General features: G+C 47.1%; 1 protein-coding gene across 1 annotated transcript in view; it reads right to left on the bottom strand.

The window, feature by feature from the left end:
- Window positions 1-16,698, bottom strand: part of ERP44 (endoplasmic reticulum protein 44) — a 557,683-nt gene that overhangs the window by 64,876 nt on the left and 476,109 nt on the right. The window contains exon 10 of the mRNA XM_085606779.1: window positions 11,129-11,270. Coding sequence (XP_085462905.1) covers window positions 11,129-11,270 — 142 coding nt within the window. The remainder of the gene's footprint in view (window positions 1-11,128; window positions 11,271-16,698) is intronic.

Genomic DNA, 16,698 nt, shown 5'->3' with positions numbered 1-16,698 from the left:
GCTTGAGTAGCTGGATATCTGGGTGAGAGGTGGGGAGCTCCTTAACAATAATACCTAGGTCCTGTCTAATCCAGGTGGTGAGACCACCTGAGGGACGCCCCTTTTTGCCCTTTACGGCCAAGACGTTAAAATTCAAAAAACCCGCTACAAACTGAGCCTCCAGTAGCCAGGTCTCTTGGAATAAGCAAATGTCATAAGAATTAATAAATCGTACCCAATTAGGATCATTCAACTTAGATTTCAATCCTGCGATATTCCAGGACAGAAGTGTGCCATGCTCAGAGAGGGTTACACTATCTTCTTGAATGGATTCCGGGATACCATTCAGTAGAGTGATCTCTATCGGGTTTACAAAGAAACATTGCTTATCCATACTACCCAAGTTACCAATGATAGGGACTTTGTTAATCTCTGGGATACTGTTCAGTGAAGTAATCCTTACAGGATCTATGGAAGCATATTGTTTATCCCTACTAGCCGGGGTACTGATATTAAGGACTTTGTTAGGCAAAAAAGAAGAAACAGGGGAAACCACTAGCCTAACTTCTTTACAAAGTCAATCATTTAATTCTAGGCCGGACTCTCCCAAGGGCTGAGGCCAAACACCACCTGAGCAAGAAGTTTGAATAGGGGAGGACTTGATTTGGATTGTAGAATAGTCAGGAGGACAACTTCTGAATTCCAGATTGATGAGGTTATCTGCTATGGTGGGATCATAAAAAGTGACCTCTATAAGGTCCATCCTATTACCATTCTGAGAAATCCTTCTGGCTCCCTCTATGTCAGCTCTGATTACAGAGCAGCAACCCCTTACATGCCTGAGCCAGTGTATGACCTTGTTAACCAGAGATTCACTGGTTTCAAATTGGGACCCAGAGGACAATCTTGGAACATTTACCATAAGGACCTTTCGTGGGTGAAAAGTACGACTGTGTGGCCCATATCTTTGAGTTTGGCGGTAAGGATTACCTCTAGGAGTGATTCCAGTTCTCTCATTAATAAGGGAAGGTCTTCCAGCACATGGTAATACCTGAGGCATACCAGGAGAGGCTCTGATAGGATGTCTAACAGAAGGTGGGGTGCAAGCAGCGGCAAAGTTAGCCCTTGATGGAGCTAGGAGACGAGACTGAATATTCACGGGGTGAGAAACATGGGGCAGAATCTTAGCATTAACATTAGATGTTACTGGCGGCCCATCAGGCACCTCTACGGGGGCCTTTACCAAACCCCTCTCCGAATTAACAGAGTTTAGCTTAGAATGAATATCAGCAACCAACTTAGATTCACCCAACTTCGTGACAGTGGTTGATAATGTATCAATCTTGAATTGCATAGTCTCAATCAGGGAGTGCAGGTTTTTCACTAGAACCAACAGAGATTTTATATCATGTTTACAGGATTCAGTCCCTATGAATCCCTCGGGCAGGATAATGGTAGAGCTATCTTGAGGTAGAAGAGGACCTATATTTGTATCCAGACGTGCAGGAGAAAGCAGAGCTGGACAAATAGCATCAGTATCAACTTCGCTCAGAATGGAAAACCTATTGCTACATGCAATACCCGGGGGACCGTTGAAGTCAGAAAGGGATTTGTCAGAGTGAACTTGGCTCGCATCCGTTAATACTGTGGGGGTGATAGGGACCAAAGCTTTGCCCCTTACCCCACTTGTTTGTTCCTCCCCACCCTTTTTCGAGAGGAACATATCCGGGACTATAACAATACCTTTAGTAGACACATTTCTACCACCATTAGCCGGCAAAGGGGTGGCATTAAGTAGTTCCCCGCATTCATCGACTATAACCTCAATGCGGTCCATTACACAGTTACTGGCTGCATGTTGGCGAGCTTTCTTTGCTCTAGACTTCCTTGTCTTAGTATTCACAGGCAGGGAACGTGAAGAGTCAGATTCTCCCTCAGGGGCCTTCCTTTTACCCATGGCTGTAGGAAAAGATGACAAATATACAGACCTTGGTAAACCTGAAACACGTTGTCAAGGACCAGGCCGACCCGACCCAGTTCGTCCCCGGACGGCCACAGACGGCCCGCCCTTTGCCCGGGCTTAGCCCGGCGCCGACCCGCGCGCGATCCCGCGACGCGGGGTATGATGACGATTTTTAAGCGCCTCCGGGCGCTAATCCGGTGACGCTGCTTCCGAGGTGGGCCCGGGGATCCTGGGTAATGTAGTCCTTGCACGCCCTCCCTCCACGCTGCGGCCACGGAGGTTTGACACGCGGCGGCGGGAGGGGGGGGGAAGGACAGAGCAACAGCAGGACACTCGGGGACAAAGACGACCAGGCCCCAGGTACGTGCAGGGACAGCAGAAAGCCACGTTCAGGAGACACCCACTCCGCCGGGTATGATGACGATTTTTAAGCGCCTCCGGGCGCTAATCCGGTGACGCTGCTTCCGAGGTGGGCCCGGGGATCCTGGGTAATGTAGTCCTTGCACGCCCTCCCTCCACGCTGCGGCCACGGAGGTTTGACACGCGGCGGCGGGAGGGGGGGGGGGAAGGACAGAGCAACAGCAGGACACTCGGGGACAAAGACGACCAGGCCCCAGGTACGTGCAGGGACAGCAGAAAGCCACGTTTAGGAGACACCCACTCCGCCGGGTATGATGACGATTTTTAAGCGCCTCCGGGCGCTAATCCGGTGACGCTGCTTCCGAGGTGGGCCCGGGGATCCTGGGTAATGTAGTCCTTGCACGCCCTCCCTCCACGCTGCGGCCACGGAGGTTTGACACGCGGCGGCGGGAGGGGGGGGGGAAGGACAGAGCAACAGCAGGACACTCGGGGACAAAGACGACCAGGCCCCAGGTACGTGCAGGGACAGCAGAAAGCCAAGTTCAGGAGACACCCACTCCGCCGGGTATGATGACGATTTTTAAGCGCCTCCGGGCGCTAATCCGGTGACGCTGCTTCCGAGGTGGGCCCGGGGATCCTGGGTAATGTAGTCCTTGCACGCCCTCCCTCCACGCTGCGGCCACGGAGGTTTGACACGCGGCGGCGGGAGGGGGGGGGGGAAGGACAGAGCAACAGCAGGACACTCGGGGACAAAGACGACCAGGCCCCAGGTACGTGCAGGGACAGCAGAAAGCCACGTTCAGGAGACACCCACTCCGCCGGGTATGATGACGATTTTTAAGCGCCTCCGGGCGCTAATCCGGTGACGCTGCTTCCGAGGTGGGCCCGGGGATCCTGGGTAATGTAGTCCTTGCACGCCCTCCCTCCACGCTGCGGCCACGGAGGTTTGTCAAGCGGGAGGGGGGGGGAAGGACAGAGCAACAGCAGGACACTCGGGGACAAAGACGACCAGGCCCCAGGTACGTGCAGGGACAGCAGAAAGCCACGTTCAGGAGACACCCGCGAGGGATTACATTTGTCCCATGAGGTAAAACTACACTGAAAAGGCCTAGTCATTGTTAGGAGTGTTGTTTTCACGGGTAAAGTAAATGTAACGTGCAATATACAAGGCAGTAAATGTTATTTTTCTCATGTAACGTTTGCTCTATTGTGGTAATAAACTGGAATTCGACATTTGTGCAGTAGAAAAATGTAATGTGTGTTTATAAGAACTGTTACTGAGATTGGGCCACATTTTCACTGCCATGGCATGCATATCTATCTATCTATCTATCTTAAATTCATGATGTCATTAATTTAACATTAATTCCTGTGGGGTAGGTATCCATGCCTCTATGGTTTTCTATGGAAGTATACTGGAGCACCAATATATGTATTACCTGGTGGTGGTCACTACTGGGTAGTTCTGATTAGGTCTGTGTTTCCATAGGAAATGCTTTGTCGATTTGCTACTAACTTGGGCACCGTTTGACGAATCTTCACGAAATTTTCGCAAAAAGTACTTTTTAGGTCTCGCCTAGCATTGCAGCGCGAATGCGCTGACATCGCTTTCTGAGGCATGCAGTATACACTATAGTGTGGAAGCTTCGTGGAAGCTCCGCCCACTCTCCAGCCCATCTTCTTCATTGGCTTAGGTTATAAATGCTGCCTTCCGATTTGTTTTAAGCTTGTTAGTCCCTGCCCATGACAGCCATGTCAGTCAGTCAGTCATTTGTATTCTTCCATGGCTACTGGCCCCCTCACAGCACAGACTACTTTCTTCCTGTGCCCCCCTTCCTGCAGTCCAATGCCTTCTCGCCGCCCCCCCCTCGTGCCTTGTCGTCCGCACGCATTGCCATTTGCAATGCAATAGGTCTCGTGTAAATGCGAGTCCTATTGCATTGCCAATGCTTGTTTGTGTCTGCCCTCGATCATTGACTCGTTAAAGATGGTGCCTTCGCAGGAGAGAGTAGTGGCTGCAAACAGGGCTCTAGTCCGCTCTCTATGTCTACATTGCGGGCTCTACTCGAAGTGTTGTTGGTTGGGGGTGTGCTCTAGCGCTGGGCCCGGTCTGTGGTGTTTGCGAATTGGGCAAGGGGTCGGGGACGAACGGGAGAGGGCAGGAACGGACAAGCGATGTCTGTTCAGGAGGTTCCAAGGGGGCTAGAGCCAGCAGCCTTCGGGCGGACATGAACGTACCCCGGGCCATGTGCGGGATGAGAAGTGACCGATAGAACGGGGCGGTCAGCAGCGCTTGAGCACCGCCCCCTGCTGGTGACTGAGCCGCCAGCATAGCCACAGACATGTCAGCGATCTCTGCAGTGGAGAACGTGGACGGATTTATGCGCAAATCCGTGCGCAAGGTGCAGCGCCAGAAGCGCTCGCACCACAGCCGCAGCTCCCTATCAACTGTCTTGTGGGAGTTCGGTATAAAAGATATGATATGAACGGGCATAAGCAGTGCATGGAGTGGGCGTATGCATCTTACTGTACACCGAGAGGATGTGGCAATAAGATGCATCTGTCATCTAGAAGAACAAGAAACTAAGACAGTGTCATGGCTCAAAATAAACAACCTTTTGATTAACTGTGTACCTTATAAGGAATTTCCGCTTTAAAGCTTTCAAGAAGTGAAGCAAACTGCTTTCGATAAAATGTTCAGCTTGTATGTTATGCGGTCAGACACCTGCTAATTTTAGAATTTGGGGTCAACAGTTCCTCATTAAACCAGTATAAAAGGACTGTCCACTGACCAACTCATTGCTCACCTCACCTCACATAGTGTAATTACATCGAAGTGCTCCCAGCTAGCTGTTTGATTTATTGAGTGAACATTTGACAAGGTTATACTGCCTTATTGTGCTTTGATATTCAATTTCTCTCTCTGTCTCACTATCTCTTTAAATTGCAGCGATTTTAAACTTGCAAAACTGCATGCTTCTGCTCTTGATCAGTGATGTGTCTTTGACACTTGTTACTTGTTAGATTGTATGGTATTATTTTTGATTAATGATGTGTCTGACACTTATTGTTTACTTGTTTAAATAAATCGTGCCACTACTGACTCGAGTCCTGCATTTTCAGAGGTGTGTCTTGTTGTTTCAGATAACACATTTCAGTGTCAATTTTTGTGGTGACAAAAAACCACCCTCTAACAGTTGAATCACTACCCAAGAGATTTGCTGGGTTTCCGGGGCCAAGGAAGTCTTCTATGGCCAACAAAATGATTTGTGTGCTCGAGACTTCTGTAGTAGACCAATGGGCAATAAACCAAATGTTGTTGGAAAAGTGCATCATGCATTACAAAGTGACTGGCAACTCTGCAGCTCCCCTGGTAACGAAGGTGCAATTTTAACCTTTGATAGAGTAAAGTGGCACTGCGACTAGCTAGACCAAGTTCATGGTGCCTGTACTCTACTGGTCCGATTCTTTTGAGATATGTAACGAGCAATCAAACTCACGAAAGTAACGTGTGCAACAACATTTAGCAAGGATCACTGCCACTGTGTCAGAAACTGGAGTGAAAATTAATGCTTTTTAAAATAAACAAAAGTGATGCTAGAGTGGTGTGGGGAGTAATCCCTTTTAGCAATACTCTTGAGTGATGGTGCGCATAGTGTGCATAGTTTAGACTTTCAGAGCTCTATTAATCTGTACTGTTTCAAATGCTGGTGATGTTTTAGTGGTTTGTAATGTTTATCATGCAGAGTTTCTTTTTTTTTATGATTGCATTATTGTATCTTTTATGGATGCGTTTGCATCCGAATAAAGAAAGAATTCGGATTATTATTATACTCGGAGTGACTATTTTGAAGGTGAAAAAACGGAGATTCAAAAGAGGTCCAACCAGAACGGGACTGCATGGTCTGCAGTCATACCGCTCATGGCATCATCTGCTTGCTAGAAGGATTCCCCTGCTTAGATGCTCTCAGGCAGTAAATTCAGTAGCTTTAATGGCTCTCTAAGAAATGTCACACATCTTACTGATAGCTGCACGTCCACACTGCTCGGGCACTCTGAGATTACCGTATTGCATTGTTTTATGCTGTGCTTGTGGAACAACTGTTCCAGCAAATAGGATCTTAAATTCTTCAGGGCTGGGCACACACATATTACATGGGTCAGACTTTCCTCCTTGTAATTAGATGCCAGCTGTGTACCAATAATCCGGTTAAGCGACCAATTATGGCCTTTGAGAGGAATTAAACCATATCGAAGTCTCCAGAACAGGCTTTTGGCCAGCCATGTCTAGAATGGGGTACTACGTGAAGAAATTGTCATTTATAATTTGGATCAGGCTGAAAGAGTATTTCAAACTCGCTATTAGCTATTGTGTGTGAGTTCACCTGTTTCAACAGTGCTTCCCATTAAAGAGGGAAGAGGCTTTGCTCTGTAGTAGAGGCTCTTTTACGGCCGTAAAAGTGTTTATGCTCATGTTGATGCTGCACAATGGGAGATTTTCCACCTATATAAAACACATTTAAATATGCCTTTGCTACTCTATGAAATTTGGGCTCCCAAAAGTGTTTCCACTCTTCCTTTGACGTCCATCAAGATTAATTTTGCACTTTAATGTAATTTTGCTCTTAAAAGGATTTATGCTTCTAAATGTGATGACGCCATGCAGCTTCACTTCGAACTATGTATGACTGTGAATCTAAATGCGATTTGTGCTCCAAAATGTTTTCCACTCATGATGATATTATACCTCAACATGGGGTCAACCAAAAGATATGCACACTGCTGCACAACCTTTACACTTAAACTTAAAGAAGCATCTTACTACTACATTTCTTTCACTACTCCATGGTTTTGCAACTGAAGAGAATACAACGCTCATACCGACAACACCAAGTGTGATTTTGCACTGAACTGTGTTTGCACATCTACCTGTGATTTTTGCTCCGGAGTGTGTTGCTGCTTACTCTACATTTAGGGTGAGTTTGCACGCTAGATGTAATCTTGCAGGTAAATGTGATGTGGGCTAATAAACATTTTTCGCGCATGCCGATTTTACACCAATTATGATTGTGCACCTCTATGTTTAGTCAACCATATGCAAGGTCTTACAGATGACCACCTTTTACACCTAATGGAACAACGTACCACTGAATGTCCTCTGTATTGCTTTTTTTCTTTTCTTTTTAAATTATCCAAGCTAGCATTGCAGGTATTTATATTTTATAAGCTTGCAGTGTAAATCCAGTATTTGTAAAGCGCGAACAGCTACCCGAAGGAATCCTGGCGCTGGGGGCCGTGGGGAAGATTAAGTAAGCTATTGCCCAGAGCCACATGATGCTGGGCTGACCTGCCACCGGTGCCATGAGCCCCAGATTCCAGCGTCAGTCGCCCTGGCCGCAGCACCACACCTCTTCCCAGTGCTGGTATTGTGCAGCAACAGACATTGGGGGAATAAAAAAAACAAGCATTGGCATAGCCAATAGGTCTCGCCTTTGGGACCTTATAAGTGTTTAGCCATGCAACAGTTGCATAAGTAAATACTTATAAGGTCTCAAAAGCGAGACCTATTGGCTATGCAAAGCGGCCGCGAAAGTGAAAGTGATCACAATCTTGATCACGATCAAACATCAAAGCGGCCGTGCGGTAGCGAAAGTGAAAGTAATCGCGGTAAAGCGCGGCGCGCGCGCCCGCGCACTTGCACTGTAGCTCTAGGCTGGCCTGGAAGCACTTTTTGGAGCCCTCTCAATAAGTCTCGCCAGACCAGCGCATGCGCTGGGTCAGGCGAGACCTAACAAGGGCACACACTCAAGAGGGCATCGTCTACGATGTACAAGGTAGCGGTCTTCATGCTGCAGCGTGATCTATAGATGGTTAGCAGTGATGTGATCTTCGAGTTGAACTCAGACCGTTTTGTCAAAGCTCTTGCCGGTGAGAGTTGGGCTGGTAGTTAGCCTAGTCATCACGGTCTAGTGTACCTTTCCTTAGGAGCGGGAGGATTTGGCCTGTCTTCAGAGCTCCAGGCAAGATACAATCAAACAATCAATCAGGGGTTTGTAAAGCACACTACTCACCCGTGAGGGTCTCAAGGCGCTGGGAAGGAGGGATTTCTGGTCACTGCGGATCATCGGAAGACCCAGGTCTTGAGGCTCTTCCTGAATGCTTGCAGGGTGGGGGTTTGCCTGATGCGGAGGGAGAGTTCGTACCAGGTCTTGGCCGCAATGTAGGAGAAGGATTTTCCTCCCGTTTTGGTTCTGGGGATGCGTGGGATTTTGGCCAGGGCAAGGTTGGTGGAGTGGAGGTTCCTCTTGGGGGCGTAGGAGATTCTTATGTTGAGGTATTGGGGTCTGGTGTTGTGATGGGCTTTGTAGGCATGTGTGAGCAGCTTGAAAGTCACTCTTTTTTCGATGGGGAGCCAGTAGAGGTCTCGTAGGTGCTGTGTGATGTGGTCTTGTTCTGGGATGTTGCGGACGAGTCTGGCTGCGGCGTTCTGGACGGTCTGGAGTTTGCGGAGTAGAGATTTGTTGATTCTGGCATAGAGGGTGTTCCAGTAGTCCAGTCTGCTGGTTAGGAGTGCGTGGGTGAAGGGCTTTCTGGATTCAGGGGAGGGGGGGAAGATCCATTTGAAAGTCTAGCGGAATATGCAGAGGGTGTGGAAGCACATGGAAGATACAGCGTTAATCTGTCGGTTCATGGTGGGGGAGGAGTCGAGTATGATGAGGTTGGTGGCATGGTCTGTGGGAGTAGGAGGGTTGCTGAGGGAGGGGGGCGACCAGGTGTTGTTTCAAGTGGAGGGGGTAGATCCGAGGACGAGGACTTCCGTTTTCTCCAAGTCGAGCTTCAGGCAACTGCTGCTCATTTAGGATGCAACGTCCTTTATTCCTTCCTGGAAACTGTGTCTGGTGATGTCGGGTTCCTTGGTGACGGAGAGGATGAGCTGGGTGTCTTCGGCATAAAATACTATGCTGAGTTTGTGTTTTCTGACAATGGTTGCGAGTGGGGCCATGTAGATGTTAAAGAGAATGGGGCTGTAGGAGGATCCTTGGGGTACTCTGCAACTGATCTCTGTGGGTTCGGAGTGGAAGGGTGGGAGTCTTATTCATTTGAGTTCGGCCGGCAAGGAAGGAGCGGATCCAGTCAAGGGCAGTTCCTTGAATGCCGGCGTTGTGGAGTCTGGCAGGTAGTGTGCGGTGGGAGACGGTGTCGAAGGCTGCTGAGAGGTCGTGTAGGATGAGGGCTGCTGTATGGCCTGGGTCGAGGATAGTGCGGCTGTCTTCTGTGGCACCTAGGAGGGCAGTCTCTGTTGTGGTTGCTACAGAATCTGGATTGAGAAGTGTTGAGGATAGAGTTGGATTCTATGAAGTGTGTGAGCTGGTTGGCGACGACCTTTTCGGTGACTTTGGCGGCGAAGGGAAGGGGAGAGAGATGGGTTAGTTCTTGCGGTCCATCGGGTCTGCGGAGGGCTTCTTGTGGAGGGGTTTGACTTCTGTGCGTTTCCAGTCATCGGGGAATGTGCTCGTTTCAAGGGGCCAGTTGATTGGGCGTCGTAGTGCAGGTGATATGGCGAAAGCTACCCTGTGGAAGATATGCGGCGGGCAGGGGTCGTGGGAGCTCCGAAGAGTATGCTCTTCATGGTCTTTACGGTGTCATCTGTGGTGACAGGGGTCCAGGCGGTGATGGTCGGCAGGGTGGCGTTGTTGGTGACCGGTGTTGTGTCGGCACCTTGGTTCTGTTCGTCGAAGTTGTCACAGAGAGTCCTGATCGTGTGATGGAAGAAGGCATGGAGTTTGTTGCACAGGTCCTGGGAGGGAGGGACATCAGAGGTTTTGCTGGGGGGGGGGGGTGCTTGGTGAATTCTTGTATGATGTTGAAGAGTTCCTTTGAGTTGCGGGAGTTGGAGAGGATTCTTTCCTGGGTGAAGTTTCTCTTCGTGTATCTGATGAGTTGGTGGTGTTATGTCATGGCGGTCTTGTAGGTGGTGCGGGCTTCCGAAGTTTTGCTTTTCCTCCAAGCTTTCTCGAGTCGTTGACACGTGTGCTTGGATTCTCAGAGGTCTGTGGTGAACCAGGTAGCTTTCGTGGTGCGTTGTCTTTCGGAGTTCTGGAGGGGGGCAAGCTTGTTTGCGATCCAGCAGTGGAGTTCGTTGGCAGCAGAGTTGGTGTCGGTCGTGGAGGTGTGCGACTGAGGGCAGAGTTGAGGTGCTCTTTGATGATCTTGCTCCAGTTTCAGCACGGGACGTGGTGTAAGCTTGTGTGCGATGGGTTTCGAGAAGAAGTGGACGCAGTGTTGGCGCGTCCAGAGGGGCTGGGTGGTGTGGCTGAAGCGGATGTTGTCCCCTCCTGCGAAGATGGGGTCCAGGGTGTGTCCTGCCTTGTGGGTGGGGGTGGTGACTAGCTGCTTCATTACAATGTTGGCGAGGTTGTCAAGAAGGGTGGTGGAGTTGGGGGTCGCTGGGGTTGTAGAGGTGGAAGACAGTTGAGTGAGAGAGGCACTGACAATAGTAACTAGGTGTAGCAAGCGCCCCATAGCGCTTTAAGGAACAATGATGGAAATAAGAAATAGAATTGATGTAGTGGAGTATGTAAGCAAGATCTGGGAGAGAGAGAGGGCTTTTGAAAAGCCTAGTTTACAGTGGCAAGTATGCCATATCTGCAGAAACTGCTTCACTAACATGCACCCAACCATTCAACAGCAGTCATCCTAATACAGCTTTTAATTATGCTACATTCTTAAAATCAGTACACTTCTTATTAATTCAATAAGGAATGTTATTTTTGTGAAGTCATTTTAGAAGCGATTCAAGTGATAAGGAAAGGAAAGTGTACTCACGACAAATCACTGAATTCTGGGAAGACATACATATGTCTAAAGCTATCAATAGCTATGACGGGACAGTCCTCTGGAGTCTTCTGGATATGTAGAAGTGGATGTCTAAATTTGTCACAGTCAGCATGTAAAAAGTTGATGGTTCCTTTAAATCAAATAATGTTTGGATTAAACTCATATTAAAATTCATATACATATAATATACATGTTTTAAGAACATACAAAAAATTGGAAACTAGTATTCACACTCCAAAGTTCTAGGCAGAAAAATGTATTGGCATGTAGTAAAGCTTATGCTCTTGCCAATCTAGTGCAGTCGAATCCCCAACCATCAATGAAAGCTCATTTAACATAACTAATTTACTTACAAGACTTTGTAGGGGGGGGGGGGGGGGAAGGTATTTATGACTGAATCATTTCTTCATTTGAATAGAATAAAGCAGGAAACATTACCTGTATTCCTAGATCTACCCCAGAAGAATCCTCATCAAAATGATAAGCACTGTATTGTCCCACCAGCGCATATGATCCGGAGCACTTAAAAATATGCGTACACACACACACACATATATATATTTATATACACACATATACACACAAATGCAGATAATTGATTTTTTTTTTAAACGCAGCTTAATAAAGGATAAAAATTTATCAAAGTTCATTTGTTTCACCATTAAAAATCAAGCCAATTACATCTAAACCGTCACTAACGTAATAAAAAGTGACTAAAAACATCTTTTACAAAACATTTTAAAAAAGAAAAGAAAGGAAAAGCAGCATAATGTTGACAGACATGATTCTATAGATCTAGGCTAAAAAAAACGTCCCTGTACCTTTAAGGAATCCTCTTCCTTCAGTGTCCCATCATACCCCAAGGTTGACAGTTACATCAGGTACGTTTTACGGTAAGAGAGACTCCAGACTATAATACCAACACTTTTTCTGTTGATTCTACTCCAGAGGTGGGAGGTTTGCTTATAACTTTGAAGAGGATTCTCCTGGAGATTACAGGGTATGTAAATTTTACTTTTACTCCAAGGATTTCTCATCAATAGACATAAGCAACAAACATAATTAGCTTTGTTTCTGCTAAGAATAGATCACTTTGAAAAATGGTGACACAGTAATGAACAGGAACTTATCCACCTACAGATGGATTGCTTCGTAGTGGATAGGCCTGTTCTAACAGGACCCTAATTCAGAAACGTATGTTCAATTGTCTAACATTGTTAGTTTTGTCCAAATAGAATTTTGATGCTTTCTTTACATGAAGAGTGTGAAGGGTTCTTCCCTCAGGGGCTGAAGGAGTTAAAAGACAGCTGGCAAAGTAATGGTCTAATTGTAATGAAAATATAAAATTAACCTGGGCAGATCGTTCGGATGAGTCCTCTTACCTCTCTATCCTTATGACATATGTTTAATGAGCTTGACTTCATAGCGCATAAATCTTGCTGACCCCATAAGCTAAAATGATTGCTATCAGAAAAAACTGTCTTCCTAGTCAGATGTCGTACAAATGTCTTATCTATAGGCTCAAACTGGGAAGCCATAACATTAGAAAGTACAATTTGAAGCTCAAAGGACCGGAATGGATGCCTAATGGGGGAAAACACCCTTTCTATACCCTCTATGAAATCTTTTGCCACAGGTATTTTAATGAAAGAGGTTTGTGAAGGAGACGGTCTATATGCAGTAATCGCTACAAGGTGTGTTTTAGCTGAGGAAAAATGCAACCAAAACCTTGCAAAATATAAGTTAAGGGAGTGCAATTTCGTTGCAAAATATGGACGAGTCATAGTTGTTCTGGATGCACCACTTGAAAGCATATTATGTTTTGGCGGAAGGACGCTTTGCCTCTTTCAGAATGTCCAGAGTTGTGTGTAAAATGCAGACACCCATATTGTATGGATCCAGGAGCCGGGACACTAAGTTAAACAACAGAGGCTTCGATGCATGATCTGTCCCATGAACTTGTTACAGAGATTCAGCCTGCACAGAAGCCTTTTGTGCGTTTGCTCCCTTAGTTGTAGTAGGCCTGTAACCACCACTGATGAGAACACTCTGGAGCTATGAGCATCATTCTAACTTCACAGTAGGGCAGCCTAATTAGCACACTGGAAACAAATGGATCAGAAAAAAGGTATAAAGATGTATACTTCCCCAATCTATCGAAGGGCAATTTCCCTTTGAACCTGGCTGACTGTTCCTTGTTTCCTGCATCTGCTAAGAGGCTCAACTGTGAAAAATCCCTACAGACGCTTTGCAGAACTTAGTCATGCAGTATCCATTCACGATTTTCCTGGAAAGACCAGATGAGCAAGTCTGCCTCTGCATTCTGCACACCTGAGATGTGAACAGCAATGATCTTAAGTCTCTCGCTAGGATCCACTTCCAGATCATTGGTGCTTGCAGGAGGAATTGTCTGGAAAGAATCCTTCCTTGATGGTTCAGATATTACATTGTTGTTATCTGTCTGTAAGAGAAGGGGACTATGCCTTGAATGAATAAATGAAAATACTTTGGAGTCTGATGAACTGCTCTCAATTACAGTTGAGAGGTGTTAAGACCTTTCCTATACTGACTCAGTTCTCTGAACCTGAAAATGGCCCATCTGTGTATCCCTTCGAAGAAGAGAGGCATCTGTGACGACTGTCTGCGTTGAGATCTACTGAAAAATCAGTACCTCTTTCGAAAGGTTTCGAGACTGGCACCACAAAGGCAGTGATTGAACTGCAGCCCGAGATAGATTTAGTCTGTCTGCCCAAGGGCCCATTAGTTTGCATTATTAGTCTAAGAACAGCGCATTCAGTTTCTGCACATTTAAAGTGTTGCATGTCCCCAAGTCACCGTAGAAGGCATTGTGCTTGCTTTCCACTTCACTGTCATTGAGCATTTACCTAAAAACAAAGCAAAATCTAGCAAGAAAGAAATTCATTTCTTTTTCTGATGCGTTTGAAGAGGTCCAATGCAAAAATCTGCCAAGACTCTAGGATCATACAGCGTGAGACAGCTAGAAGAGTGTGAGTGATCATGGCACATTAGATCGTCAGGGATGTGCAACTCCACAGCATGTGTTAGAAATCTGCTGCATTCTTGCTACACAAAGAACATGAGGCAATGGCCTCTGGGAGCATTTCTTTAATGCTCCCGGACTCATGGCTGGTGCAGCATGTGACAGCTAAAAGAGAGTGAATGATCGTGGCACAGTAGATCATCAGGGATGTGCAACTCCACAGCATGGATTGGAAAGCCGTTGTATCCTTGTTGCAGCAAGAACATGAGTCAATGGACTTTGGGAACATTTTATTAATGCCTGCTAGGGAGAGGGAGGCTCTGTGAAGGATGTTGTACTGGATGTATTTGAACCTAGTGTTAAGTAAAACTGTGTGGGGCTACAGAAGCACTCTGTCTCATTCTCATCATGTAGCAATTGTTCTATCTGGATTTCAAATTTCTTATGAAGGCCTAGAAAGGAAACCTATACGTACCCTCCTAGGGCTTTACAGAGCCAACCAATCAGCCTATGACTGCTGCCAATCGTAAACAAACTTTATGTGTGTGTTTGCAGCTCTTCACTAGCTAAGCTCCAAATGATGTGGCAAATGTTAAGCAGTACTCATGGAGTCAAGAAATGGTCTTTACTTGATCAAGTCAATGTATTGGTCTAGGAGTTCGCGAGGGGTCGCCGGCCGTGTATAGTTGGGAATAGAAAGTGGAGACCCCCTCAATGTCGTCGCCAGGGAAAGTGGTCCTTCCGGCAGTCCCATCGCTGAGCCCTGTGACGTATGAGGCGGCATGTGGCTTCCTTAATAGGTTTGCAATGGTTTTACCAGGGTGGTCTCAATCCCCGTATTGGCGGGCTCAAGATTGTTTACCTAGGAATGTTACTTCCATATCAGCTTCAGCATGGTATTTGGAAAGTTTAGTTCTGATGTCTGCAAGGGTGGCGGGTCTTGGGCCTCATGTTGGTCAAGCGAATTAATGTCGGCCTCCAGGCGCTCAAGAGTTCCTCTAATGGATTCAAGCAACCCCGATTGTCTTGCAATACATTCCCCCCGGAATCACGACCTTAAAGGCCTCCCAGAGGGTTGAGGGTGAAACTACCGAGCCGGTGGTATGTTCCAAGTATTCAGTGATGACTCCACAGGTTTCCTCTCTAAATGCCGTGTCGCATAGCGCGTTGGGAGGCAGGCAACTCGCAAACATGCGGCGAAGGGTGAGTGGGAAACGCAAGCACGAGCGTAATGGGGTGTGATCTGAATAGGTGCGGGCCAGGTGGTCTGTGGATGTGGTGCAGGACGTAACATTGCTGGTAATGAGCCATAGGTCAATACGGGACCAGGAGCCAAGCGTGTTGGACACGCAAGTGCCATCGCACATGTCTGGGTGAGAATGGCACCACGCATCGAGCAGAAAGTGGTCATTGGAGATGGTACGTAGGGTGGCCATGGCCTGGGGTGATGTATGCGAGCACCTAAGCGATCCGGCATCCCCATGGGTGCGATATTGAAATTGCCTGCCCATATCAGAAGGAGGGGACCAATGGAGGATGATATACTCCATACTTGCGTGTAGAATTGAGGGTCGTAAGTGTTTGGGCAGTAAAGTGCCGCAAAAATTACCGGCTGGTTGTAGAGTGTACCTGCTATCATCACATACTGGCCCTCGGTGTCGAAGGACTGTGCAACTCGCCATGGGAGATCCTGCCGGAAAAAAATGGTGACGCCGCATGCATAATTAAAGTAAAATGCAGAATAAGTTTACCCCTCAGTGTCGAGAGCGCAATTTGGGTGCATTAACGGGGGACAAGGTGTGTCTCTTGGAGGAAACATATGTCGACTTTATGTCTGATAAGGTATGCGTGTATGAGGAGTGCCTTACGATGATCATTCTCAGAAAGGTTGTGTCAGTCATGGGTCAGCCAAGAGTGAACTAATGATGCAGTGTCTGTGGTAGATAGTCAAGCTGGGATGCCTTGTGTCAAGGAGGGCAATGCTCTATCCAATGAATGCTGTTAGTGCCATGCTTAGAACAATAAAGAAATAATACAGCGAAACCCAGGAATCGGGATGCCACATGTAGAACCCTGTAAAAGAGCTCCCATCCCCCTCACACTTGAACCCTCCCAATTAGATTGAGCTTCGAATCCCCCCCACCCCCAAGGAACCCCAACTTGGGAAAAAATTGGACCGATCTGGGAATTATCCCTTCGGGGTGCGAGGGCTCAACCAGTTACCCCTGTGTCATTTAGGCAGGGTACCGAATGTTGGAGGTCAGAGAGGGGAGTATGATTAGGGGGACCATGGTAACTGTGCATAGTTAGGAGCTTGAAATGCAGTTAGGAAGAGTCTTAAGTGGGGAGCCAAGTGTCTGTGGAAAATGGATCAAAGCGTGCAGAGTTCAGTCATTATCACTGTAGGAAAGTAGGATCTGCTTCTTATGGGTACGCCCACTTTTTTGATGTTACACTGTTTTTGACTAGTCTGACTGAAATCCTGCTAATTATGACCCCAGTCTATCTGCTTTCTCCTTTAAATGGTCATACATGTACTTTGGTACACTCCAGATTG

The sequence above is a fragment of the Triturus cristatus genome, chromosome 5_2 (genome assembly GCF_964204655.1).
Source record: "Triturus cristatus chromosome 5_2, aTriCri1.1, whole genome shotgun sequence".
Taxonomy (NCBI): Eukaryota; Metazoa; Chordata; class Amphibia; order Caudata; family Salamandridae; genus Triturus; species Triturus cristatus.
Note: the sequence above shows the minus strand (reverse complement) of the source record. Positions and strands in the feature narration are given on the sequence as shown.